Source organism: Manacus vitellinus, unplaced genomic scaffold (assembly GCF_001715985.3).
Source record: "Manacus vitellinus isolate BGI_N305 unplaced genomic scaffold, ASM171598v3 scaffold_41_pilon, whole genome shotgun sequence".
Lineage (NCBI taxonomy): Eukaryota > Metazoa > Chordata > Aves > Passeriformes > Pipridae > Manacus > Manacus vitellinus.
The window spans coordinates 6916580-6943240 of NW_021940545.1; the positions used below are offsets into that span (position 1 = coordinate 6916580).

The 26661-nt window shown below is 49.0% G+C and overlaps 3 protein-coding genes across 5 annotated transcripts in view; 2 read left to right on the forward strand and 1 right to left on the reverse strand.

Moving 5' to 3' along the window:
* The first annotated feature begins 6 nt into the window (after window positions 1–6).
* On the forward strand, window positions 7–21867 carry USP28 (ubiquitin specific peptidase 28). 3 transcript variants are annotated; one of them, XM_018078655.2, is made up of 26 exons: window positions 118–132; window positions 2713–2790; window positions 3064–3196; window positions 3695–3806; window positions 3996–4158; window positions 5087–5173; window positions 6015–6152; window positions 6587–6660; window positions 7144–7220; window positions 7338–7486; window positions 9453–9580; window positions 9753–9848; window positions 10724–10903; window positions 11572–11786; window positions 12027–12097; window positions 12396–12624; window positions 14026–14229; window positions 14751–14890; window positions 15068–15253; window positions 16176–16271; window positions 17114–17292; window positions 17387–17465; window positions 17821–17900; window positions 18971–19094; window positions 19598–19796; window positions 20687–21867. In XM_018078655.2, exons 1-26 carry the CDS (start codon window positions 118–120, stop codon window positions 20860–20862), a joined length of 3408 nt encoding a protein of 1135 aa, XP_017934144.2. In that variant the 3' UTR covers window positions 20863–21867. The 3 variants fall into 3 exon arrangements, with proteins under 3 accessions (XP_017934145.2, XP_017934146.2, XP_017934144.2); XM_018078656.2 differs by lacking the exon at window positions 16176–16271 and having other exon boundaries at window positions 7–132; XM_018078657.2 differs by lacking the exons at window positions 15068–15253; window positions 16176–16271 and having other exon boundaries at window positions 7–132; window positions 20687–20862.
* A 1696-nt stretch (window positions 21868–23563) lies between these two features.
* CLDN25 (claudin 25) lies at window positions 23564–24781 on the reverse strand. The gene has a single exon (XM_008928968.4). It carries the CDS (start codon window positions 24537–24539, stop codon window positions 23865–23867), a length of 675 nt encoding a protein of 224 aa, XP_008927216.2. The 5' UTR covers window positions 24540–24781; the 3' UTR covers window positions 23564–23864.
* A 288-nt stretch (window positions 24782–25069) lies between these two features.
* Window positions 25070–26661, forward strand: part of LOC108640727 (G protein-activated inward rectifier potassium channel 4-like) — a 4927-nt gene continuing 3335 nt past the window's right edge. Inside the window, exons 1-2 of the mRNA XM_029962079.1 lie at window positions 25070–25103; window positions 25862–26049. Coding sequence (XP_029817939.1) covers window positions 25070–25103; window positions 25862–26049 — 222 coding nt within the window. The remainder of the gene's footprint in view (window positions 25104–25861; window positions 26050–26661) is intronic.

Below are 26661 nucleotides of genomic sequence, written 5' to 3' on the forward strand. Positions count from 1 at the left end.
ACCCGGACCTGGCCACGAGGCTGTGTCAGTGCTCAGGGAGCTGCAGCCGGACCGTCCCGAATTGACACAGGGGTCTGCGCTGTTCCGTAGCATCTCTGTGCTCTCAGGACCCGAGAGATGCGTGTCAGAGAGGTCAGAGTTACAGCCGTGAGTGGGATGAGGGTATCAGCTCTTTGGTTGTGTGTTAGAAGTGGCATTAGTGTGGCAGCCGTGCCCTGGTCGCTCGGGGGCGGTGACCGAACGGTGCCCGCTGGAGGAGGTTGCTGCCCGCTGCTGCTTCCCGGTTTGGGAAAGCCTCGGCCAGGAACGCAGGCTCTGTTCCTGCTGCTGCCTGCGGGTTTCCAGCCCTCTCTATACCCGTTTTTCCCCACGATAAAAAGCGTGGCTGAGGTGTGGAGGCTGAAGGCCGAGGCTCTGGGTGCCTCTTCCATGCCACCGCCTTCCTCCTCCTCCTCACACGTGGTTATTTCTGGAACCCCCTTAAACTCCTGCACTGTACGTACTCCCTTCCCCACTCACTGCTTCTCATCCAAACAAACTTCTGAGCACGGTGAGTCACCTCAGAGCGAGGAAAATGCAAAACCTTTCTATTCCATTGCTCCTGGCCAGCCTTGTAATTTTTATCTGTAGTTCCCTCCTTCCTCTCAGCTGCTTGGTTTTGTACTCTTTTCCTGTTGCTGTAATTTAATACTAATAGGATTTGTTTGGGTAGTTATTTTTCAGCAGGTAGGGCCGTGGTTGGGTTTGGGTTTCCAAGTGCAGGGTATGTTAACAGCAGTAGCACGCTGGTGTTAATTAGCAGCTATGGAGCTTGTTTTATAACCCCATGGCGTGTAACTTCAAACAGCAATAACCAAACTAGTTATGGCAACAAAACCACAAACTCCCCAAAATCTTAACAAATTAGTTGCAGAGTGTGCTTCCCAGTGGCTTTTGTGGGCTGGTAGGCAGCCACAAGCCTCTTAAAACTTATAGGATAAGCTCTCTGTTGTTAACACAAAACTTTTCTCAAAGGCTGAATAAAATCAAGCTGGAATCATTGGAATATTAAGTGGTAACTGAGAGCACAGGATCAGTAATTGGCTTTTATGCTTACAGCAACCTGGCAGCCTTTGTGAGTTCTCCTTCTGGTGGAGCAGAAAACCCCCAGAAAATCATGCCCTGTCCTGCCTGAGATTTCATTATTGTATTGTGGTTTATTAGGGAGGGTGTTTTTTTTTCTTCACTTAAAAAATCCTCCCTGCGGCGTCAGGTGGGGTCGGCCGACACGCACGGCGCACGCTAAGACAGCAAAATTAGCAACATGATTTAAGTGGTTTGCCTTTGTGAGAGTGTGCCCGCCCCACGCCTCACAGCCTTGGCTCCTCATCAGGCATCCAGTGTGTCTTGGCTCTTCTCAGGAATAAAGCGTGTGGGAAAAGATGGGGGAGTGTGCACATGCGCACGTGCTTTTTCTTGTAAAAGTCGAGTGGTATTTTAGGTGAGACTAGCATGAATAACTTGCTAGGGGTATTCCCACTAAAAACAATCTAGGAGGTTTTTTGTTTCAATGGCTGACACAGATGTGTGCTGTCTTTGTGTGTGGAGTAGCATCTGTCACCAGTATGGGTGGGGGACTCAAAAAAGTTGTTCACTCTCTACTTACTGGATGGAACTTGTTCTCCAGAAACCTGAAAGCATCTTACATGTTTTCTAAATGATGAGAGTAAGTAGAAACTTGAATTTATTTTCTTGCTGCTTTGCTAGTTAAGATTAATTAAATGTGTGATCTTAAGGAGCTGGGATAGGTTGGGTTGTGCTGACAGCAGGATCTTGGACAGCCTTTGTAAATCAGATTATACAACATGGTCCCTGCAGTTGTTCCTGTTGTAATGTCCTTCCCATACTACATGCAGTACCAGTGTTATGGAGCCACACCTTGGTTGTCACCCAGGCTGAACTGTTGGCAGCAGCATCAGCTGAACTGTGGCTGTGATTGGGGGTACTGGGACCTCCAGCACTGGGGAGAGCTGCCTCTCCCAATAGCTGTTGATTGAGATTATTTGTGGTTTGGCAAGCACAGTTACCACCCTGTGCTAAGCTAAGGCTGCAAAGATTTTATAAGTCTGGTAAAGAGAATTTTTGTAGTCTTTTAAGTGTCTGAACTGGCCAAAGGACGGGTTGTGAACTGTAGCTTGGGACCTTGAGCAGTGACTGTCTCACCAAACCTTGAGTGGCCTGTGTGGAGGGTGAAGGAGGAGCAATAACAGCCTCCCAGGCCCCCACTCTGACACCTTATTGTCAGTGAGACGTGACACCCACAAATGGCATGTGCCACCAGACTGAAAATAGCTCCCACCAGTGCCCTGGGATCCTTATATGTCCCGCTGCACATGCTGCTGCCTCGGGGGGGGCAGGGAGCCCCTTCCGACTGCAGATGTAGCACATCCGACAGCAGGAGTAGCCTGTCCTCCTGGGCCTGCCTGCATTTTCCTGAGGATATACCAGATTGAACATTAGTCTGTGAATTTAGCAGGGAAAAAACCCGAGTGCAATGTTCAAGCTGATGTTGATATTTCCATCAAGCAAGTGTGACTGGGCTTGTGTGTCAGTCTCTTAGAAAGGAAGGAAAGAAACAGTGGTCCGGTGAGCCCTCAGCAAGCCTTGCAGAAACAGCTTGATGTCCATCCTGGTCACATTTTTACATGAGCTTTCTTTATTTCTTGCACATAGGATTGCCAGATGCTCTTAAACCAGATGAAAGAGATCACAGAAATCCAGGATTCAGCACTCCTGCTCGCAGCTCTTAAGGTTTGTATATATTGTCATTGTTCTCGGGAAAGAGAGCTCTGAATTTGCCCAAAAAGTCAGGCAAGTTCAGGCTCTCTCCAAACAGAGCACACAGGTCGGATGTTTGCTGGTGTGTCTGTGGGCTGATGCTGAGCTGACCCTCATTAGAATGGTCGGTGCGTGCCTGTGGGAGCTATCCAGGAACAGCCTGGATGCATGAGAGGCAAAGGGTAAATCCTTTGCTGCTTTTCTGCTCCTCACTGGTGCTTTATTTTTGCACTATCATTCTATCAGGCTGCTAATGGAGACCTGATGGAAGCAGTCACCTTCCTGACAGAGGAGCATGCTCAGGAGCCGGCGCAGGACGTGGCTGCTGCAGAGCCGTCTGCCTGGGAAGGGAGCGCGGTGGGCAAACAGCTCCCACAGGGTAAGTCCGTCACCTCTGCTCGCCCTAACGGCTTCACATCTTCGTGTGAGCTCAGAGGGGAAGTATCTGTCCCCCTGCTTCTGACAGCACATCCCTCTGGCTCCTGTGAGGATCTGATTTTGCCAGTACTGGTCTCTTAATAGTGTTCTAATAACGTTTCATAGGTGACACATCACAGTTAAAAAGCTGGTGTTCCCGTTTCATTATTTCAGGAGCTCTGAACTGTTCCTGCAAGCTCTGGATTTGACTGTAAGGAAATCTGGGCACAGAACACAGCTGCATGCTCTGCCCTGTTCTCATCCAGCCCACTCAGTGGCTTTCGGGTTGCCTGGCACAATCTGAACAGGAATTTCTATTTAAAACCTGATCTAGAAAATTTTGCTCATATCAATTGAAAAACTGTATTTGTGAAGTGTAGTGTTTTCTAGAGGTTTCTTTTAAAGAGAAGGTTTGCTGCTGGTGGTGCGACACTGATCAGAACGCTGCCTTCTCTTCTAGATGTTAGTGCTGCGCCTGCCCCTCTCAACCAAGACAACCTTCACACAGCCAACACCGTCAGACCCCTGGAATCACCAAAAGCTCCAGCTGCAGAAAGGGATGCAGCCGAAAGGTCAGTGGGGCCGTAAATGGGCTCTGGTTTTCCCAGGTATCATAAGTGGGTTCTTAAGCTGATAACTGCAGAGCAAACATGAATTACCTACCAGGTGGACACCTACTGGCTAGAGGGGAGTTTGATTCCCGTAGCTGTTGGGAATCCTCAGGGAGTGTTTTACAGCACAGCGTTCATCTCTCGTGACAGACCACAGGACACGCATTCCGCTGAAAACAAAAACCGCTCCAAAAGGAAACGCTGTGAAGTCTGGGGAGAGAACTCCAAGCAGAATGACTGGAGAAGAGCGGATGACTGGCCTGTTGGAATGAAAAATATAGGAAATACATGTTGGTTTAGTGCTGTTATACAGGTAAACTGTAAGAAAGTTCTCTTTTTCTGATAGCAAACTTGCTGCAGTCTTGGAGTCAAAACGTTTCTCCATTAGAAGTAAATACGCAGCAACTCTGTGAAGGGATCATCATGTGCAGACGAGTGAATGTGACCCTGCTCAAACACAGAAACTTCTGGGTTTATGTGATGTGACTGTGATGTGTTCTGGGCCTGCCCAGAAAGAGCCAAAGAGCAGTTAAATAGGCTTTAAATAGGCTTTGCTTAAAAATAGCTGCAGATACAGAGAATCTGTGTGTCCATACCCAGGGCTTTGCGCAGTGATGGCCAAGTGCCTACTGAATGATAGAAGCTTGCTTGGCAAAATGAACTGTTAATTTAATTTTACTGCAGTTATTGTTGGCTCCATAACACATGGTGTATCATATTCCATTTAATGCAATACACAGGCATAGATGCTTGGACAAATGAACAACTAGGCAGGTATATTATTAGTGATGACCTAAAGAAGAGACAGCAGTAAGTGGAACCGAGCAGATTTGTCTCTCCTAACAATTTCACATCAGCAGAGAGATGTTAATCATTTGTCTCCAGCTCTGAGAGGAAGTAAGAAAGCTGCAAATAGGCCTTTCTCTCTGAGGCTTGTTCTTGAGTGCTTTTCTGAGGCTACCTATGCAGAATAGAATGCTCTTTCCTAAAATGGTTATTTCTCAGTCCTAGAAATGGCAGGATGAGATTTTGTCCTTGGGTGGCTACGAACACACTGTTCTAGCACAGGGGCTGTAAATGTTGTAAACGTGTTCAGTAACACAGGTGAACACAGGGCCACTGGGGAGGGAGAAGTTTGCAAAATAAAGCTGTGGGGTCAGAGAGTGACAGCGGGGCGTCAACTTGCAGTGAGTCTGATCCTTGCAGATGCTGACTGGGCTTTATCTCTCCTCTCCTTTTAGTCTCTGTTTCAGTTGCCAGAATTCCGGAGGCTGGTCCTGGGGTACTCCCTCTCACAGAAAGTGCTTGAAAGTTGTCGTAGTCACACTGTAAGTTTTTGATTCAGTAACACTGTCAAGTTTTCCTCTTTCGTGGTGTAGCGTTCTGCTCTTTCTATAAGCAGATTTAATTTGGGGCCATCTGTGACTACTGTGCCTGTGTTAATGGCTTTAAAATCATCTGGCTATGTTAAAGACAAATTTGGGAAATAGTTCTCAAGGACAGAATCGGGATAGGAAAAAAAAGAACTGCTTCTTGCACCACTGACCTCTAGAGCCTTTAACTGCCATATGGGGAGAAATTTTTCTCATAAAACTTCTTTGGCAGCTCCAGATTATTCATTGGTTTGCATACACAATAGAAGAACCAGTATTTGAGGCAGACTGCAGGTCCCTCTAGCCCCAGTACTTTCTGAGGGTGGTCAGCAGAAGGTGCTTAGAAAATACTTAGAGAAAAAGGCATACATAGAATAATCCTTTGCTTGTTATATCATCCCAGCTTGTGGCTACCACCATTTAAGAGAGTTTGCTTTATTTGCTTTCATGTATACTCTCAATTCTCTAAAAAGCCTAAAATGCAGATGAAATAAATTCATAAATTCACCAGCTTTTGCCTTCTGATTTAGCAACTATAATTTCTGGCACTCTTTTCCCTAAAGGTTTTGTTTTGGTTAACTTTTTTCTCCCACGTGTCTGTTGGGAGAAAAGATTGGGATTCCCAGAAATGACACTGCACGTCTTCCTGCTTTTGCCCTTTTTTATGTCACCTCTTTCCTTAGTTGTTGGGTACCTTTTACAATATGTGCATGTGGTGTTCTGTAGCACTTAGTTTTAAGATGCTGCTTTTTTGAGTTGCAGGAAGGCTTTGGCTTCTCTTCTTTTTGCAATGCAGGGAAAAAGAAATATCGCATTCATGCAAGAACTTCAGAGTCTGTTTGCATTAATGCTGGGGACACGGCGTAAGTTCGTAGACCCTTCTGCAGCACTGGAACTCTTGAGGGATGTGTTTAGATCTGCTGAAGAACCGCAGGTAAAACCACGCTGAAAAGCCTTTTGCTCTCTTTGAACCAGCAGTCACAGCCACAGCAATCCCATTTTGCTTCATCCTGCTGGTGCTTCCAGAGGCCTCTTCCCCTGTTTGTCAGCCGACAAGCAGCTGTCCTGGTGTCATTTAGGCAGAATGTACGTGCGTGCTAATTAACCAGCCAGCGTAGCACTACCCAGTGCCATCTGCGTAGTCGGGTAGCGATCACGATAATTTCCTCTGATCTAGTGTTCAGATGAGCAGAGTGTTCATTATCAGCCTAAATCAGCACACAGCACTTCAGTCTCACACGTAATTCAGCTGGGTGGGTACAGCAGTATCAGTCGGGTTGTGTTCAGTGGGTCTGTGACACCAGCAGACCAGGGGGACACTTTCTCATGGGTGTCACGATTGACTCTGCACTTCTGTCTCTCTTCCAGCAAGATGTGAGTGAATTTACGCACAAACTACTGGACTGGCTGGAGGATGCATTCCAGCTCACTGTGAATGTCACGTGAGTCCTGGGCGATCTCGGGAGTTTGACCTGACTCTAAGGAGAGTTTTAATAAATAGGAGGACTTTACATGAAAATTTTGAGCAAATGAGAGTTCTTTATTTGCCATGGGTGAGGCTCTTTAAGCTCAAAATGTCCTTACAAACCATGGTGTCCACAGCTCCTGTCAGTGCCTATGCAGCCTGTGGAGTAAATGAGCTTTTGAGGGGAGTTCGGTAGAGCTGGTGAACAGGAAAGCTCTGGGTTTTTGGAACTGCATTTCAAAAGCTGGCGCCTTAACATCTTTTTTCCCCCTTGCCAGTGCAGGTGTTATAATATTCTTTAGAGCATGAAAATGGATAAGAAGCTTCCCCTGTATTTTGTGCTTTGATAGAAAACTGTACTTTTGCCTGTAGACTCCCAAAGCAGAGGCTTAGATTACTACCTGTGGTTTTTTTGCAGCCTCCAGCTGCAAATGAATGTGTGCTTTTGCTTTTGAAACAGGAGCCCTGGGGACAAATCTAAAAACCCAATGGTGCAGCTCTTCTATGGGACTTTCCTGACTGAGGGTGTCCACGAAGGTGAGTTAAGGCTTCGGTAGACTCAACTTTTTAACTCATTTGAATGTTTCAGAGTTAACCAGAGTTCTTTGTTCTCTTGAGTTAGCTCATGGTTTTTGTATGGTTTCCATCATCCAGGCAACACTTTTTCCAAGATTGAGACCTTTGGTCAGTATCCCCTTCAGGTAAATGGTTATCGGAACTTGAGTGAGTGCCTGGAAGGAGCCATGGTGGAGGGAGAGATGGATGAGACGACAGCATCTCAATCAGTGAAGTATGGACAAGAGGTTAGTTTTACCTCTTTTTGTCAGGCCTTTGGTTGCCTGCTGCAGGGAAGTGCAGCACACACAGCACAGAGGTACCTCTGATAACTTTAAATGTCAACTGTGAGTGTTCCCTAAGAACTGAAAACAAAATATTGTCTGGATAGCTGGAATCTCTTAAATAGTGTCACATGGTGAGACACTAAGTCTTTGCTGATTTGTAAAGATGTGTTGTCTTATGTAACCAGTTCAAGGAGTTTATTTTGAATTGCAAAGGTCAACGTTTGCTTCTGAATCAAGTGTGATGAAGTCTCTCTTTCTGTTGAAGCCTGCCTGTACCTGAGTAGGGGGAGACCTACTGCCTCCATGTTTTCGGAGGGTAAAAGTACAGTGCTTAACTCCATGGTATGCCATTTGGAATTTGTCTCTTTCTCCCTGTTATACTGTGTGTGGTTTGGGGTTTTTCTTCCTTTCACTTGTATTTTCTGACTGTGGTGATTTTTTTTCTTTCTTTTTTTTTTAATCTCACTAATCACAAATCAATCATAAAATACTTAGTTGCAGCAAACTAGAAGGTGAAGGTGCACCATTACATTCAGCATCCTCTGTGTAAGTGCAGCTGGAGTTAGCTTCGAGAAAGGCTGGGAAACAACATGAAGACATTGGCAAAGGTGTTTGGTGTAGGTGGGGCAGTGAAGGTATTTCAGTTCTATGAGAATGTCTGAAAATTGTGTTTAAAATAGCAAAGGAGAAATGAAGTCCTGGGCGGGTGAGCCCTGTTCCAACTCTGGACTCAAATGTTTGTTCTGAGTTTTCCTGGTTCCCGCCTGAAGCCATTCAGGTGTGTTTACAGGGGATGTGGGTGAAGCTGGTGTGGGCTGGCACTGGAGACAGAGGGACATAGCAGCTCATTGGCCAGGTTAATTTCAATCCAAGCTTTTTAGTTCCTCCAAATCCTTTGTCTAAAATTAAGGGAAATTTGACCGATCATGGAGTTGTTTTAATCATTCTTTGCATAGATAGAAGGAAAAGGCTCTGGCCTAATTTCTGAGAAATCTGACTGGATAGTTTTACTTCCTAGGATATGGTGGCTAGTGGGTGGCATGATAGAAGACATAGGGAATAAGGTGATTTTGTCTCCCAAGCACCTAGATAAGTGTGCTGAAGCTCAAAGCAACACTGGGATTAACGGGAGTTTACCTTTCTCGCAGACAACAGGACTGTAAATCATTCCTCCTCTTTGGTTGTGGGCTCCTTCTCACAAAACTCTGGTGTGGGAGAGGTTTATTGTGGCAGCACACCTAACATGAATCTCACAAAGCAAAACAAGCTTAGTGTGCTCATCCCAAGTCCAGAGGGGAGTATGGAGTGGGTGGTGCCAAGCTGAAATAGGTGAAGGAAGTTTCTGGCAGTGGATGCTGCAAGTATTTGTGAACCCAAGAAGAGAGAGAATAAGTGTAAATTCAACTGTGAATTCTTCTTTCAGCATGGCTCTTTGAAACAGTGTATGAAGCTACAGGAAGTGAGGGTCTTCTCTGAATCCCCTAAATCAAGGAGTTTATAGTTAGAGTGAGAGAGGATAAGGAACCCAGTGCAGTGGGAGGATTCCTGGTTTGTTCATCATTGCACATGATCTCAGAAAAGAGTTCTCTTGGGGGCTCTTGGCTGATGTGCAGAGTGTGTGTAGCCTCTGCTAATTTGTGAAATTCAGTGCTGGACTTCTTAGTAATCCATCAAGCTGGATGCATCAGACAATAACAAGTAACTTTGAGAGCAATTCTGAGGCTTTTTCACAGTAAAAATGTAAAATGGAAGCATAAATTTTTACTTGTAAAATTTGGCTTTTCTACTTCACAAACAAAACCTGATTCAGTGCCTAAGGACAGAGACATTTAAATCAGTCTATAATCATGTGGTATCAGTCTAAAATGTGCCATTAGCAGTCATCTTAAAACAAGTCCCTTTGGGGGCATTTCTGCTTTTGTTACAGCGCTGGTTTACAAAACTCCCACCAGTTCTGACCTTTGAACTCTCCCGATTTGAGTTCAATCAGTCACTAGGACAGCCAGAGAAAATTCACACCAAGCTAGAGTTTCCCCAGACTATTTATATGGACAGGTGAGTTGCCTTGTTGTACAATATGTTTAAAGCTGTTGGTTTATTGTAAATAAAGAAATTTAAAAGATTGTTTGGATGAGCAAGGGAAGATTCTAAAATGTTTACAGAAGATTTTGGGTGTTGGAAGTAAACAAATCTCACCCTACTGGCGGGGCTCTATATTTCTGTTTAGGTACCTCTACTGCAATAAAGAGCTTATTCAGATGAAGAGAGAAGAAATGAAGAGATTGAAGGAGAAAATGGTGATTCTGCAACAGAAACTAGAAAGGTGAGTAGTTAGCTGGCTTTGGTTTTGTGCCTTCTGGAAGTGTGCAAATGTTTCCTTTTAAATGAGCTTTCCAGTAACAGAGAAACTTGTAGAGGAAGGAGGAACAGCACTGGGTTTGTTCTCAGAAGTGTGGCGAGGGGAAGTGAGGTTTCAGAAACAAACCCGTAGCTGCTATGGTTTCTGAATATTACTGATACTGTTACAGGAATAAATTCTTTAAAGAGCACAGTTGCCCCTGTGCATTGGCAGGGGAGGCGTGGAAGTCCAGTAATACATTAAAAAGAATCTATGTTACTGTGCATATTAGAGATCCCCTCCTGCTTAGAGTTTGGCATTATTGACAGGAGGAGGAAGGAGATCGATAGGGAAGACCTGGTTTGGGGACAACCAGAAGATTTCATGTCCCGGGTGCTTTGTGTAAAAATCCTTTTACTCAGCGTGGAACTCACAGTTGGTATTTTGAAGTGGCAGTTCTGTGGCCGTGGCAGCAGAGGGTTGTGCTGTGTCACAGCAGCCCCGGTGCCATCTGTGCTCGGGGACGTTCTGGTGGCAGAGAGAGCACAGGATGTAACCAGGCCTCATGGGCAGCACCCCACAGGCTCTGGCTGGCATAGGGTTAATTGTCTCCAGATTGGTGCTGTGTTTTGTGTTTGTGGCCAAAACCTGCTGATAGCACAAAGCTTGTGGCTGCTGCTGAGCAGTGCCCACAACCTCAAGGCTTTCAAGGTCAGCTGGGTTTTTCTTCTCCTTCCTTCACTTGCTAAACTGTCTTCATCCCAACCCAGCAGTTTTCTCCCCTCTTGCTCTTCTCTTGTCCCCTGAGGTTTAACCTGTCTCATTCCTTCATTCATGCAACACCTTGCATTTTTCCATAGGTACATGGAATATGGCTCTGGCCCAGCCCGCTTTCCACTGCCTGACATGCTGCAGTATATGCTCGAGTTCATCACTACAAAGCCAGCTGTGGCTGTTCCCTCTGCTCAGGGCTCTCAGACAACACTCCTGCACTCCCAAGCCGAGCCTCGTGTTTTGGACGTGCTTTCACAGCCCAATGGGTCAGTAAACAAAAATAAAAAGGATTCACAGGAGAGCACTTCACCTCCCAGCTAAATGCTCCTGGGTGGCATTCCAAAAGTGGGTTATTTATCTGGGCACTGGTGAGCACGATGCTCTAATGTACAAGTACTTGTGCAGGTAGTGGGTCCCTGCTTTGCTGGTCATTTGGTTCTGCATGTTCTTTCTCCTTGTCCAAAAGCATCCCCATATTCCTTGTCTAAGCAGCAAGTCTGAGTTAAATTACGTGCTCTTTTTGGTTAGGCTATTCATTTTTTTGCTTCGTCAACCAGTAAATTACAGCAGTATTGGATTATTATATCCCAGGCCGGCATGGTTGGTTTAACAATCTAAATTAAGCTGAGTAAATACACGAGTTTCTTAGTAGTAATGAAAGGAATTTTTAGAATTGCTCATCGTGGATCTGTGCTTACAGAATTCTATAAGAATTTTCCCTTGTATTTGTCCTGTATTTTAGTCTGATCTGTGAAGGCAGAAGCACCTTTCAGTGTACTTTTCCCTTTACATTTTGTACCACCCTGAAAGGGAAGTCCTACTCCAGCTCAGGAGTAATTTTTGTTTGGTTTATTTAGTATTCTTTTCCAAAAAGAGAGAAAACAAGAGAAAGATTGAAAAACCTGTCCACTACTCTTGGATTTTTACTCCACAGCATGTTAGAAAGGACGGATACTAGTACTGAAGATGGAGCTTTCTTTTTGGCAAATTCTTCACCACAGCAAAACTCCAACATGGAGCTCCAGTCTTCTGTTCCACCAGCAGAATTGTCTGAACATCCAGCTCCCCACGTGGTCTCTGAGGAGGAGCTGAACCTGGTTCGGACATGTCTGCAGAGATGGAGAAACGAGATCAAACAAGATGTGCAAGGTTGGCCCCAAATGCATTTGTAGTGATTTTTCTCCTGAATACCAGCCTGGTTTCACCTCTGTTGCTTTGCTGGATACAGCCTGAACCGCAGATAATCTTGTCCCTGTCTGAGCTCTGGTGTTGAGTATATCTTATAGTTCCAGCCTGGCTTCAAACTTTTTGAAGTGAAAGGGGCTGGCATAGCCTGATGAGTAGTCATTAATTTTTAGGCATTTCTCTCATTGGTGATGTTCTTGGCAGATCTGAAGGAGTCTATTGCCAGAACCAACCTGTCCATCGAACAAATGTACCTTGACCCTCTCCTACGACAGGTAGGAAATGCAGCTTCAGTGCCTAAATATTAAACCAGTTTGCTGATACTGGTTTTTGTCAGTTTAAATTGCCCTCTTTGATATATTGTAAAGTTCCTAGTGATGAAGCAGAGTACGATTTATTTATGAAAATCTTGTTTCTTCTTTCCTTAAAAATCAGCTTGTAGTATAAAATTTATCAAATTGCTCAGTTCTTGTGCCAGGCTACACCTCTGAACACCCGTGCTGTTTCAGCGCAGAGATCAGGCAGAGTCAGTCCCTAGCAGCACACGTGAACAATGTCGGTGTCACTTTGCAGGTTCCCTATCGTTTGCATGCAGTCCTGGTCCACGAAGGGCAAGCCAATGCTGGGCATTACTGGGCCTTCATATACAACCAGCCTCGGAAGAAGTGGCTCAAATACAACGACATCTCGGTGACAGAGTCATCGTGGGAAGAGCTGGAGCGAGAGTCGTTTGGAGGCCTGAGGAACACCAGTGCCTACTGCCTGATGTACATCAGTGACCAGGTGTCCTGTGTTGGTGCAGGTACTGAGCCACAGCCGCTGGTTAATGAGACGTTTGCGTGTTGGTGTGTCCCTCTGGGCTGTGTGATCATTGTGTTCCTCAGCTTCCCTGTGGCACCGATTGTCTTTTGACAAAGCACAAAACTTCACCTCGCATGGGAGTGAAATAATCTACTTTGTACTCAATTAATTTGTAAATCCCTGATAGGGCTGAAAACTGCAGGGAGAACTATCCAGGTGAGATTGGGAACAGCACCTCATGCATTATTTATATGTGTACAAACTCAGGCTGCCCTTTTGTCACGTTCAAGTGCATGTAGTGTTGGTGTTCTTCACTTTGACTCTTTGCAGCAGTTTATATGGCAGTTTGTTTACTGAGGGCGTGTGAATTACCTGCTTCTTTATCTCTCCCATTTTTATCACATTTCCTGAGTCATTTGTTTGGTCTTTGGTGATTCCATTACATTGAATGTAAACAGGCTGGGTTTTGTGCAGCCTTTCCCATGTGTGAGGTAACAGTATCTGAGTGACTCAGACTTACAAGTGTATTTGCAGTGCCAATGTATAAATAGTTTTGTGGAGAAATTGCAGTGCACGTGGCACTAGACATGGCAAACAGCTGTACAAGAACCCAATAATTTCATCCATGGCTCATTTTGATGTAATAAATAGAAGGAAACAATGGAGAGCTGTCATTCTGTTCATTGCTAAGTGTGGCTGATGAGAATCTAGAGTTTGTTCTTTGTTTTCCTATGACAGTTCTGAAATGAAACCATGGGGTGGTTTTTTCTCCTATTTAATGCAATTTTTGTTGATTTTTAAAAACACTTTGCTTTTGCAATGAGTGCATAAGAAATATGTGCTGTAGAGAATTGCCATTTGCTTTTGATAAATATTAGATCTTGTCTAAAACTGATGCTGCTTGGTTTTTGTGCTATTTTAAAAGTGAATATTGAAGTAGATCTAAAAAACATTGAGAAATACCAGTGTGACATTTATACTATAAAACCCATGCACATCCCTACCTTCACCTGCTGTGTGGTGCTGCAGGTGTGACACCTCTGGCTGAGCTGTTGGCAGTTGACAGTTCAGTGCTGTTCCCTGTATGACTGGAGCCCTTGGATCAGGATGTGTCTGACCTGCATCAGCAGGCACTGCTTCTGGAATTGCTCTGTGTTAAATGCTGTCCAGTGGTAGAAAAAAACTAGGTTTTGTTTCAGATAACTCTGTAGATTTTTTATTTTTGCACCTTTGCTTCTGGATCACCTTATATTACAAAACCAGTAGAAAGTTGGGTGGGTTCCCCGTTTCTCTCTCAGCCAATTTGCTTGTGGCTGCCCATAATGTTGTGTGTGTATTTAGTCCCTAAGGGTGGTGTCCTGCCACAATGTGTTTCTTTATGCTGGTCTTGCATTTCCTCCAGATGAGGATGAGGGCCCAGAGGCTGTACAGATCCAGAAAGAAGTGGAAGCCTTGACCCCAGAACTGAGACAATACATCCAGAAGGACAACTGGCGCCTGGAGCAGGAGGCAGAGGAGTGGGAGGAGGAGCAGTCTTGCAAGATTCCGCAGATGGAACCTTCACCTGCTTCTGAATCACAGGACCTCTCCTCTGAGTCAAGACCAGGTAATCCCACTCTGAATTTGCAAACTGTGTTGGAACCAGTAACAGCCAGCTGGTTGCCAGTGCCATTGCGTTGGAACCTTGCACAAATGTCTCAGAATGCAGAAGCAGCTGTGGGTGAAGCAGCAAAGGCAGCTGCTGGAGGTTTTGCCCTTGCAGTACAAAAGGCTGTTCTGGTTCTGCATGTGCATCCTTCCAGGCTTGTCCCCAGAAATGCTGTTTCTTGTTCACTTAATCATCATGGGCTAATCTCAGTTCACTTCCAGCTTTTTCTTTTTTTCATAAATATCAAGTGGACAAGTGCTGTTCTCTGGAGTGGGAAACGTTACTTGACAATCCCTGATGACATGTGCCATTCCCACTGGAAAGGGGTACGCACACGCTCACGTGAAGTGCCTTCACCTCTGGGATGAAGGCAGCAGCTGTGTAACACTGCATGGACAAGCTGCAAAACGTTTTAGAACAAGAGAGGAGAAGAAGTGTTGCAGCTGGTGCTCACTAGTACCACACCTCTGTCCTGACAGATCAGTTGTCGGTCTGTGAGCAGAGTGTGCACTCCCTGTCCTCGGAGCACGCCAGGATTGCCCAGGAGCAGACTGCCAAGGCCATCGCCAACACTGCTGATGCCTATGAGAAGAACGGCGTCGAGGCAGCTCTGTGCGAGGTAGGAGCTGAGCCCTGGCCCAGAAGCCAGCCCCTTGTCTCTTGTCTTCTTGACAGACCTTTGCTTTTCCCATTTCTATGAACTTCTGTAGCCACGTTTAACTCAGTCCCCTTTGGCTTTCCTGTATTTTGCTTTGGATTTTCTTACTCTCTTTCTTCTTTTTCTTCTCGGCCACAGCCCAAGGAGGTAGAGCCGCTGAAGGCCCAGCCGGGAGAAACAGCCCTCACAGTTCAGGCAGAGCAGCCCCAGGATTCTCAGGAAGCAGAGGCTGCTGCCCAAACTAGCTCACAGGTCTCTGAAGTGGAAATCCCCAGTGTGGGGAAGATTCCCGTTAGATCTGATGCAGACGGATATAATGAGGAGGTACAGATCCCAGTGCAGGGGTTAATTACTGCCGCTTGTTAGCCCGTAGTTTTGTAGTTAGCTGGCTTTGAGCTGCCCTAAGGGTGGGTGTGATAGTGTCTGTCACAGGAACAATGCCCTGTACAAAGTGCATTTTCCCACTGTGGAAAGGAAGCTGGACAGACCAAATTGTTCCATAATTCCATTTCTAAATGCCATTAGAAAAGCAGCTCTGTAAGAGTGCTCAATTGGTCGATCTGCACATTGGTCCTAAGTCCTTTTTCTGGCACAACTGTATCATAATTAATCCCACCTGTGTTAATTTTTTTACAAGCTTCTTTGCTCACTGTAGTTACAGTTTTGTCCCCTCTCTCGAAGACCTTATCCCTAACAGCAGAACTTACATACTCTGCCCACTGCTTTTTTGGGGTCTGACCATTTAACCACTCACACACATGTTCAAGCAGTGTTTTGGAAGTTCTGTCTCTTTCACAAGTGTAGTTGGATTTCACGCAAACACTGAGGCTGTCACTCCTTGAGTGTGTCTGATGTGCTTGTGTGAAATTGGCACAAGGAATTTCTGTGCCACAGGTGCTGTTCTCATTTTATATGGCTTAGGAAGATTGAGTGGGACACGGGGGACATGGCCAGCAGGCTTTGCCTTCTCACTTGTTTAATTTTCAAATTCAAGGCTTGGAGTGACGAGCCTTTAGATCTTTAAATGCCTAAGAAAAGCCCTGCATGTAAAGTGCATGTGATCAATAGAGTCAGTAGAATGCAAGTAACTCACAACCCCAGTTATCACACCTGTACTCGTATGATTTCCTTTAAACCTTATCTTTTGAAAGTTTCTTCCATTCTTCACCGTGCCTTTCTCTTCTTTCCCTGTCCGTTACTGTTTTCCTTGTTCTTGTTTGTGTCTGTTCTCCTGCTTTCATGGTAGGTGATGCTGAGTCCAGCCATGCAAGGTGTCATCCTGGCTATTGCAAAAGCCCGCCAGACCTTTGATCGCGATGGGTCTGAAGCAGGGCTTGTTAAGGTATTGATTTGTTTGCTAAATCCAATAGTATGGATATCTGTTTTCTTAGAATGGGGAGTCTGTGCTGTACTGACAGATCAAGAATGTGAAGGGAACAATTTGTGCAGTTTTTCTTCTAGCTAATGGCCTTTGTCCTGCATTTTAGTTCCTGCTCTCTTATTGTGATGACATATCTGTCTGTTCAGAACAACTTTTAGAGCTTCCAAGAAAGAACTCACTCCTCCCAGGGCAAACAGCAACTTTTTTCCTGCTTATTCTTTTAGTACTGTGAAATTTGTTTTTTTGGTCCTGAACATGCTCCCTTACTGTGACCTCTGTTGTCAAACGTGTCCTCGAGAAATGTCTGCATGAACAGAGGGTGTTGAGAGCATAAGCACTGCTGAATGTTGAAGCTGATGTTAGATTTTACAGGCAGGTAGATTTAACTAAAAGTGCCACATGGGAAGAATCACCCATGGTGGTAATCTATGGGAATATAAATCACAAGGTACTCTTGCACCTCTTCCAGGTACAAGTGTGCAGCAGTTGATTTTTGCAGCCTGAGCACTTGCAGGATGGTTAGCAAACCTGTCTGAGGCAGCTGTACCCCCTCTCTCAAAGCCATTTGGGCTCCCCAGCACTTTTGGAAGCACGCACTTCATGTGCAGGGTTTGCCTGGCTGTGGGGGCCATTGGTTTGTAGTTGAGATGTTCGTGGGCTTCCGTTCACCACTGGAATATTACCAGGCTTGATGTCTCCATGGGAATCCCATCAAATAGGACAGGTTTGAGCTCCCTGTCAGCTGCTGTGGCGTTCCCACGGGCAGACAGGTAGATATGTCTGTGTGTGTGTTCCGTCGGCAGGCGTTCCACGAGGAGTACTCCCGGCTGTACCTGCTTTCCAAAGAGACCCCGACCCCCCAGAACGACGCCCGGTTGCAGCACGTGCTCATCTACTTCTTGCAGAACAACGCTCCACAGCAGGTGGTGGAACGGACCCTCCTTGAGCAGTTTGCAGACAAAAACCTCAGCTATGACGAGCGGTGGGTGCCCAGGATTCCAGGGAAGGCTTTTCTCACCTGCCTGCAGCTGGGGCCACTGTTCTGATTTTTCTCTTTCTCTGCTCACATGGAGCAGGTCCATCAGCATCATGAAGGTGGCACGAGCAAAGCTGAGAGAAATTGGTCCTGACGACGTTGACATGGAGGAGTACAAGGTAAGGGACTAGAGAGCTGCCTCTGATCTTTCACACTATCCCAACTTGGACTGTCCGAAGTGGGAAATGGGGAGCACAGCCTGGAGCTGTGCTGGCAAACCCGGGGTTCACTGCACTCCTGACAGCAGCATGGGTCTGCAGGAGGGGGCTGTGGGAGAAAGAATACGCTGGAAATCTCCTGAGCTTGGAGGAGTGTCTGCAGTTGGCTAAATTAATTTACCTGTCACTTATCAGAGACATTCAGTCACTAGAGAGGGTAAAATCTGACACCCTTTAGAGTCACAGGGGACCCCAAACTGTGCATGTGGGTGTTCGGGGTGAGGCTGACGCTCTGCTTGGCTCCTGCTCCTCACAGAGATGGCACGAGGACTACAGCCTTTTCCGTAAGGTGTCCATTTACCTGCTGACGGGGTTGGAGCTCTACCAGAATAGAAAGTAAGTTCCTCTAATTGTGTGTTTGGACAAGATAAGCTGTAGCTAAAAGTGAAGGCCACTCTGACAGAATTTCTTTCCAACCCGTGATGGCCAGTTTGTATTCAGTCCTGTGTTTGAGGCCAGGACTGGCTTTCTTTTTGACCTGCTAAAAGCCCTTTCTTGAATTGAGAGTTGACCTTGATTAACAGTTCAAATATGAGATTGAGCTGCTGGCCAGCTGTCTGACAGTTTCTGAGAGTTTTTCCTAAGTTTTTTGTCTGGGAAGTAGAGCTTTATATTTTATTTTCCAGAGATGGGTTTTCAGGAATGACTGCCATAACTTTGGGATTTTTCACCTCAGACCCCTTTATTAAAATTAAATTGTCTCAAAGTGGACATTATGCTTTGTGTAAACACACACTTCAGAGTCCTCTAGACCCAAAGGGCCTTGGTTTCCTCCTTACCTCTCTAGAAACTGTATTTTACATAAATTGTGCAGGATGGAAGAGAACAGTGTCATTTTAGGAAAGATAGAAATCAGAAAAGTAATTTTTCTAATCCAGAAAATAAACAGGCTTTCCGAAATTATTCCTTAAAGGAAACAGAATTGAATTCTGGGGTGGTTCACAGTGACAAACTACCAAATTCAGGTGGGCAAATTGACACGAGGCTGGGCAAGAGCAGATTAGAGCTTCCCTCAATTGTCCTAGTCCCTGTCAGTGATTCTGTTTTCTCACCTGGGGCAGGGGTTTAGAAGCCAGAAATATGTGAGGGACCTGAAAACATGACGTTCTGCACTTGGAGTGTTCTCTCAAAGTGCAGTGCAGAAAATAAATAAAAATGTTGTACTGGAACTTGGCTCTAAGGGGCTCTGCCAAGATGCTCATTAGGCATTGCAGGCAAAAAGGAGCAGGAAGGGCTTGTCATGGGACATCTGTTCATTTGTGCGAGGAAATACAGCTTTTCCCATCAGGCCTGGTGCTAGTGAGCCGGGCCCAGCGGGAAGGGTTTCCTGAGGTGAGCCGAGGGACTGGCTGCAGTCATGGCCCTGCCAGAGCCCAAGGCCTGCAGAGCTGACCCTCTTCTCCCAGGTACCAGGAGTCGCTCACCTACCTGGTCCACGCCTACCAAAGTAATGAGAAGCTGCTGCTGAAGGGAACCAACCGAGGCGTGAACGAGTCACTGATCGCCCTGTACAGAAGGAAGTGTCTCCTGGTTTGTATCGAGGAGCTCAGCTCTCACTCTTGGAGAGGAGGGGAGGGAGCAGCCGGGGCACCGTGGTAGCCAAGACCAGTGTAACTGTCTCTCCTGTGTCTACTGCTGTGGGTCTGCCCCTTGCTGAGTACCAGCAGCAGTATGGAAATAATAATGATAATTCAGTGACAGAGCGTGCCATACAGCTCTCAGGGAATTCAGGCAAAGGCAGATCTAGGTCTTGGCATCTTAAAACCAGAGTTGTAAATAAGCCGTATGCATTCTGTATGTAGATACAGAAAATTACATGTATGTGTATGAATATATACATTTACCAGTTTGTTTTCTATGGTGTGGTTCCCATGATTAAAGGCGGCTGTTCCACCACAGCCCAGCACCTGGTGCTGTTAGTCCTTGTTCTCTGCGTGGCTGCTGGTGCAGGGCATGAGCTGGACCTTTCCTGGCTATCCACGGCCCATGCTTGCTCTTCACCAGTCTGTCCCCAATTCTCCCTTTGCCTCCAGAAGCTGAATGAGGTGGCAGCCTCTCTGTTCGTCAGCTCTGAAGAAGCTCGTGTGTCAGAGGGCGTGAGCATCCTGAATGAGCAGATCATCCCTTGCATGCACCTCATGAACAACTTTGATATCTCCAGAGAGGACCTGGATGCCATCGAGGTCATGAGGAACCACTGGTGCTCATATTTGGGACGAGAAGACATGGACGGTAGGGAACAGCTGCTGGCCTTACCTTTGTTGTGCTGATCATGGGCAGGGCAGTGTCTGGATCTCAACTGGGAAAGAATTTAAGGACCATTTAAAACACTTCCTTAAATTCCTGGCCTTTCTGATTGTGGGAGGAGAAGTCAATTTGAATCACCTATTGAATTCTGTTACAGAAGAATTTAATCTTTTGCACTAAACTAAGCTGCAGAAGGATCTCTCTTCCCTGAAATAGGACAGCTGATGTCCCAAGAATGGCTTAGTGTTCCCTCAGGGGGCTTGGGTCTTCTGTTAGGGTTTCTCCCTGACTGGAGGTACCCAGGGATGGCAGGTGAATGCAGACATGCTCAGTGGCATGGCACACTCCTCTTCAGGAGGGAGCAGCAGGTGTTATCAGAGGCCAGGGTTGTGGGAGATTGGGTGGGGGAGCAGATTCGGAGCATCTCTGTGTTCTGAAGAGAGGTATGTTGTTGTAGAGCTGCTCCATGTGGGCTGAGCTGCCCTGTCCGAAGGGGAACGGGCTGTGAAGGCTCTGTTCTCCTCAATATTTGAGCATTGCCCAGTGATTCCTGGCCTGACAGCCAGTACAACAGCACCTTTTGTGTGTCCTGGTGGGATGTGGCCGTGGCCCCTGGCAGCCAGGTGGCAGTGGAGCTTCCGTGGCAGAGCCCTGGGTAGGCGAGCAGGATGAGGACTGGCCAAGCTGGGCGGCAGCTGGTGCGATGCCTCCTCTGGTCAGCAGGTGCTGCTCATCCCCGGTGCTGGGCTTGGCAGCTCTGGGTGCGGGGACAGGAGTCTGCAAGAGGCGTCACAGTGGCACAGCCCATTAGCTCATGGCCTGGAGCCCTCTGCCATCTGCTGCCACTGACCGTTTCCTCCTCTCCCCCTTGACAGCAAAGCTGCAGCTGAAGCTGGGCGAGCTGCTGCCCCGGCTCCTCGATGGCTCCACCGAGGTCATTGTGCTGAAAGAGCCCCCGAAGATCTGGCCCAACTCCCCCTACGACCTCTGCAGCCGCTTTGCGGCCGTGATGGAGTCCATTCATGGGGCCTCGACCGTGACCGTGAAATAGCCCACAGACCACTCGCTGTGCCACAGTGTCACACTGCTCACCTGCCCGGGGCCTCCATCGGGTAGTGCTGGAGCGGGAGAGGGGGCAGTTTGGCTTCCGAGCTGTGTTCTTTGTAAATATAAGTGAATAAAAAGCAGTATTGCACTTCTGAGGCAGAAAGTGAGGCAGTAATGAGAAGGACCTGGACGACTGTTGTAGCATTGAGGCACAGGCCCCAGCAGCACCACAGGGCCCAGCCCAGCTTCAGGGGTTCTTCTGTCCTGACAGCTTTCTAGATGTGACCCCTGGGCCTGTGATGGCACAAGAGCCCGGCTCCTCTGTGCACAGTGCTGCACGTTGTCACTGGACTGTCAGATACTTTTACAGCTCCCTGAATGGTCACTGCCACAGGTTGCACGTTGTGATCCAGCCGGGCTCCTGCTCGCAGGAGCCTGGGCTGAGTGAGGAGGAGGCAGCGAGGAGCGGCAGCTCACTCTGTCGTGTGGGCAGTCGTGCATGCAGCTGCATGTTGTGGTCAAGCCAAGCAGGCTTTTGCCTTTTGTATTCCAGCTGGCACCAGAAATCACGCAGGAGCCTTTCTCGGAGAGGCACAGGCAAATCCTGGTGGTGAAGAGCCAGGACGGGGCTGTGAGTTTGTGCTGGGCGGGAGCTGACTGACTCGGGGCAATCACACCACCCCAAAGGATATTCCTCTCACAGCTGGAAGGCAAACTTTCTTCTCCCCTTGGGTGGAGTGTCAGGGCTGGATGAGTGTCGCTGACAACTGTGAGGGCTCAGATCAGCCCATTGTGTTGGTGGTGGGTTTTTTTGTTGACTTTGTTAACGAAGTGCCCTGTTGGCATTTCCTTTTGCGGGGGCCCTGTGCTTGTGTTTAAGCTGTTTGAGCTGCAGCAGCTGTTGTAAGCCAAAAGTTCTGAGTCAGTGGAGGGAGATCCTGTTTGTTGGGACTATGCAGAGTTTTCTAACAGTGCAATAAAAGCATTTGTTCTATGTTAGAATGAAAAAGCTCCCTCCGTGTCTTTATTTTGCTCTGGGGTTCTGCCTTAAGGCTCGTCCTGTACAAAATATGTTGTCATTAGCAGAGCTGCCTGGGGATGGTCCCACCATTTTGTTGGTGTGCATTTCCCCGTTATTTAGGAATAAACTGCTCCTATGGGAAAATCTTGCACTCTCCCAGTGACTTTATGAAGAAGTAGGACTGCCATTATCCACAGTGGTGGTGGAGGTGGTGTCCCACCAGTGACCTGTGTCTCCTCAGGGACTGGGGTGCTGTGGCACCAGGGTGTTGCTTTTTCAGCTTTTCCCCTGTTGTCATGACAGAACAGTGGAATGAGGCCTCCAACTCACTGCTCAGGGTGCTCAGCCTGTGAGGGATGAAAATACGGAGCTCTTGAACATAGACCCCAAGCTGTGACCTGCTGGGAGCTGTGCCCTTTCTTCCCCTCCAGTGCTTGGCATTGCCAGGCAGCTTTTGTGCACTTGCAGGCAGTAGGATGTGGTTTGGGGAGAGACTCCTGAAACAGGAGAGTCCTTTTGTTCTGACTGTCAGGTAATGAGTGGCTTTGCCTTGTTCTTTGTGTTGCTGCCAGGAGCTGAAATGCCCCAAAGCCTGCTTGAAAAAAAAAACAACAAAAAGTGTCAGGAGTACAGAGTCGTGCCAGGTCAATTCCTGATATTTGGGTTGGGCTGGATGGGAGTGTGTCCAGGCTGGAATCCTTTGCTCTCTGTCCTGTCCTCCCATTTTCCAAGGGAGTTATAGCCAAAACAGCCTCTCTGCTCCTGGAATTGGTCAGCCCTCTCAGGGCAACTGGCAGGGCATGCAGCTCCTTGGAAGGTGATGGCCAGGAAGGCCAACCCCTGGGTTCTACCTCCCTTTGATCTTTGTTCAGAAAGACAGAGCGCTCATCTCTCCCCCTTCACTGTTGGCACCACCAGCTCTACCCCCAGCCCTGAAGCATCAGAACTCCCAGGGATCGTCCCTGTTCCCTCTCCCTGCCCACCTGTTCCTTCCTCTCCTCTTCAGCAGAGCAAAGTGCAGGTTTCAAAACGAACTTAGAGGGGAGTGGACTTTGTTTCCCCCAGGAATGCCACTGTCGGCTGGGCCTTCCTTGAGATTGGTCACGCGCCCGGCTTTGAGCCTCCAGGGATTAAACCAGCGGTGAACTCGGTTTTCAACCAGTGCTGTAGCAGCGGGCTGGCCCCTGTCAGGACTCTGGGTACTAATCCAGCCTGATGGTCCGTGCTCTTGGTTGCAGAGGTGTGCAAGCAGCCTTTATTTTTACAGCTGAATCAGGAAAATGTGGAAGGAACAGTTAAGGAGACCCGCAAAACCCCGGTCTTACCTTTTCTGCGCAGGTAAATGATGCAGTCGAGGAACTTTTGACACAAAGGTCTGTGGCAATTATCGGCTTTATCATCTTAGCCATGAGAAGATGAGGCTACTGCAGGGCACACGGCCGCTGCCATCCTGCCTTTGCAGCAGGACTAAAATTGGAGCTGCCTTGTCTCTAATTTTCCCTCTCCCCCTTGTTTTCCACTTTTTTCTCTCTTTTTTCCCCAGTCTTTCCTGGACAGACTGAAACATTGCTGCAGCGGCAGCGCTGCCCCTCACGACCCTTGCATCCCCCTCGTGCAAGATGCAGCTGCATGTTCAGAGCACAGACACACACTGCCAACGGCCGTGATAATTTATTGCAAATGCATCAGAGCGACACAGACACACAGGGAAGGAGCTGCTGTGCTGAGCTGCCAACACGGTGTCACCCATCAGTGTCACCAGCAGTACAAAGTACTGCCCACTGCTTGTTGCCTTCCCACGCTCGCTTGGCGAGTGCTGCGGGGAAACCTGCTGCTCCTTAACAGAGAAAAAGTGAAGCAGGCACACAGAGAAAGGAGAGGAAGTGGCAGGGCTGCTGTAGCAATTAGCAAATCATCCTGTGAAACGTGCAGGAGCCCTCCCTGCCAGGGGAAGAGCCACGAGGCATGCAGGGCACAGCGAGGCCCTAGATGACCAGGTCTGCGATTTTGGGGGGTGGGTGGTGGCCCCTGCCCAGACCCCGCGTGGTGGGGAGCTGGTGGCAGGCAGGGGCCGGCGGTGTCGCGGTGCTCGTGGAGCGGGCGCTGCAGGCGAGGAGCAGCCCACCAGCGGCGAGGAACGCTCCGGCAAACCACCCCAGGAAGGTGGCCTCCCCAAACTCCCACCGGGGCACGATGTCGGGGACGGTCTCATCCCAGAAGTCGAGGACGGTGTTGTAGGCGACCCAGGAGACCGGCACCAGGGTGGTAATCCCCGCGGTGCCAAGCACCACTCCCCCAGCGAGCAGGAGACGCTGCTTTTGCCCGGGTTTGTCCTCGCAGGCTCTCCAGCTGTCCAGCCCCATGGCAGCGAGGAGGCAGCCCAGCAGCCCCAGCCCATTGGAGACACACATCAGGAGGCGAGAGATGCGCAGCTCAGGGGGCAGCGCCAGGAAGGAGCCGTGGGCTTGGCACTCGACCACCCCTTCCTCCTGGGTGATGCAGACCTGCCAGAGCCCCATGTTCCAGACCTCCAGCTCGTTCAGGTCCAGGTTGAGGTTCTTCCAGAGCGGCACAAAGGTGGTGACGCAAGAGCTGACCCACCCGAGGAGGGCCAGCAGCATCCCCCCCGCCTGCGCCTTCGCCCACCAGCCCCCGGCCATGATATCGCCGCCCCGCTAACCTCTGGGCCCAGATTAGCCGCCCTGAGCGGCGGCCGCGGGCATTAACGTTTGTGGAGCAGCGTCCGCCCAGCCGCCGGCCGCGTCTGCCGCCCGGGGGGGCGAATTCAAGCCTGTTCCTCCAACGCCGGGGTGTGGCCACGGTCGTTTTTCAGCCGTTGTTGGTTTTTCCACGCTAAAAGAAAAGCGCGCCCGGCTCAGCAGGAAAAGCCGGGTGCATCCCCGCCGTGACTCTGGGCAGGGAATCGCCGTGCCCGGGAGGGTTAAGCCAAGGCATGCAAATCCTCCGAGCCTCGGCCACCCCGAAGCGAGAGCCTTGGCAGGGAAGGCGCCTCTCGGCAGCAGCAGCAGCTCCGGCCGCGGTGGGACAGGGAGGGCACCCGGGGCAGGATGCAGGCAGCGGACAGCCGGCATCGGGCTCTTCTCTGGAGTCGGTGCCTGGGTTGGAGGCCCCGACTCTCATTTGGTCATCAAATAAATATGCAAATGAGCCTTTGAGAGCTGCGTCGAGGATGGGGATGTCCGAGGGAGGGAAGCAGGTTGCAGGTGGGTACTAATCACCCTGTCCTGTGTCCAGCACCTCACCCGGGACACGGCTTGTGGTGCCTGTTGTGTGTGAGGAAACTGTTGTCTGGGAGGGGACTCCCTGCTGCAAACAGAAGAATGGGGAAAACCCATCTACAACAGCCTGGTCCAGTGTCCCTGCCCATGGGAGGGGGTTGGAACTGGATGATCTTTAAGGCCCTTTCAATCCAAACCGTTCTGGCATTCTATGAAAAGGATGGGCCACAGCATCAGGAAAATCCCAACTTTGTGCTGGCGCTCAGCTCCCATCCACCCCCACGTGCGTCCCCTCCGCGGGGTCCAGCTTGCAGATTCATCTTCCCCGGGAGATTAGCGACTAATCTCTCCTTCATCCGCGTCTTTCTTATCTGGTATTGGGAGCCAGACTGGAAATTACTGAGTCCTGCTGGCCCTGGGGGTCCACCCCAGTGAGTGTCAGGGGGGGCCTTCGCAGAGGCCTCCCAAAAGGAGAGGGTGAGGGAGCACAGACCACGTTTAGTGTGGGAGCACAGAGCAGGCAGGAGGGGGGGGATGTTTTCCAGCACTTGCTGACCATCTCATCCCTAAAGAGCAGACAGTGAGCATCATCCTAAGGGCAAGAACAGGGAAATCCGCTGGGAAACCCCTCCTGCTCCTTCCCCCAGGCATTGGGGCTCCTGCTCCTTCTGATTAAATCGTCTCAAGGTAATTGTGCCTGTCATTGAGACAGATTAACGGGTGACCTTCTGCCGCTGGAGCAGGATTGGTGGCCGCCACCGAGCTCCCTGTCCTTCCGTTCTTCCCTCCCACTGGCCACAGTGGCACAGCCTGGCAGAGGATTCCCGTCCACGACCGGTGGGAAGATGCCCGGCAGTGGCCGGGGCGCAGCAGGAGCCACAAGCCGAGAACGACGTCTCTGGGGCTGGCAGCCACTCTGCCTGGACATGAGGTGGGTGCCCTCTGTGCCCAGGGGTCTGGGGAGCTGGGGGGTTGGCCCGGAGGCTGATGTCCCTCGTCACTGCACTGCTGGTCCTGCCGCTCTGCAGAAGCAGGGAATGCTTGGAGGGGGCAGAGCACCCACGCTCCCACCCCAGCCCCAGCCCTGTCCCCATGGGTCGCTGCACTCCAGGTTGATTTTCCAGGAATGTGACCTCTCATCACATCTCCCCACAGGGACCGGCTGGACTCAGCCCGTCCCAAGGAGCCCAGCAATGGGATCTGTATATCACAGCCTGTCCAGAGGCCACCCATTTCTGCTCAGAGCTTCTTAGAGAACCGGGAGCCACAGCCATGGCCCAGAACGAGTGTGGAGCAGAGCCACGGCGCTTACCCGGAGCTTGTCGGCTGCTGGAGCGGCTTCCCACCGGAGGAGGATGGCTCCTTCCCCGGCCTTGCAATGCAATTATGGCCCCTAATGGGCTTAGCCATCTGGAGCCAGCCCATAGCTGCCCCGGCACAGCTCCGGGCCTGGCACATGCACTGCTGGGCAAGGGCTTTCCCCCCAGACCCCAGCCCCTGAAGATGTGGAGAGGGACCAGAGCTCTGCACTGCCCTCCGTGTC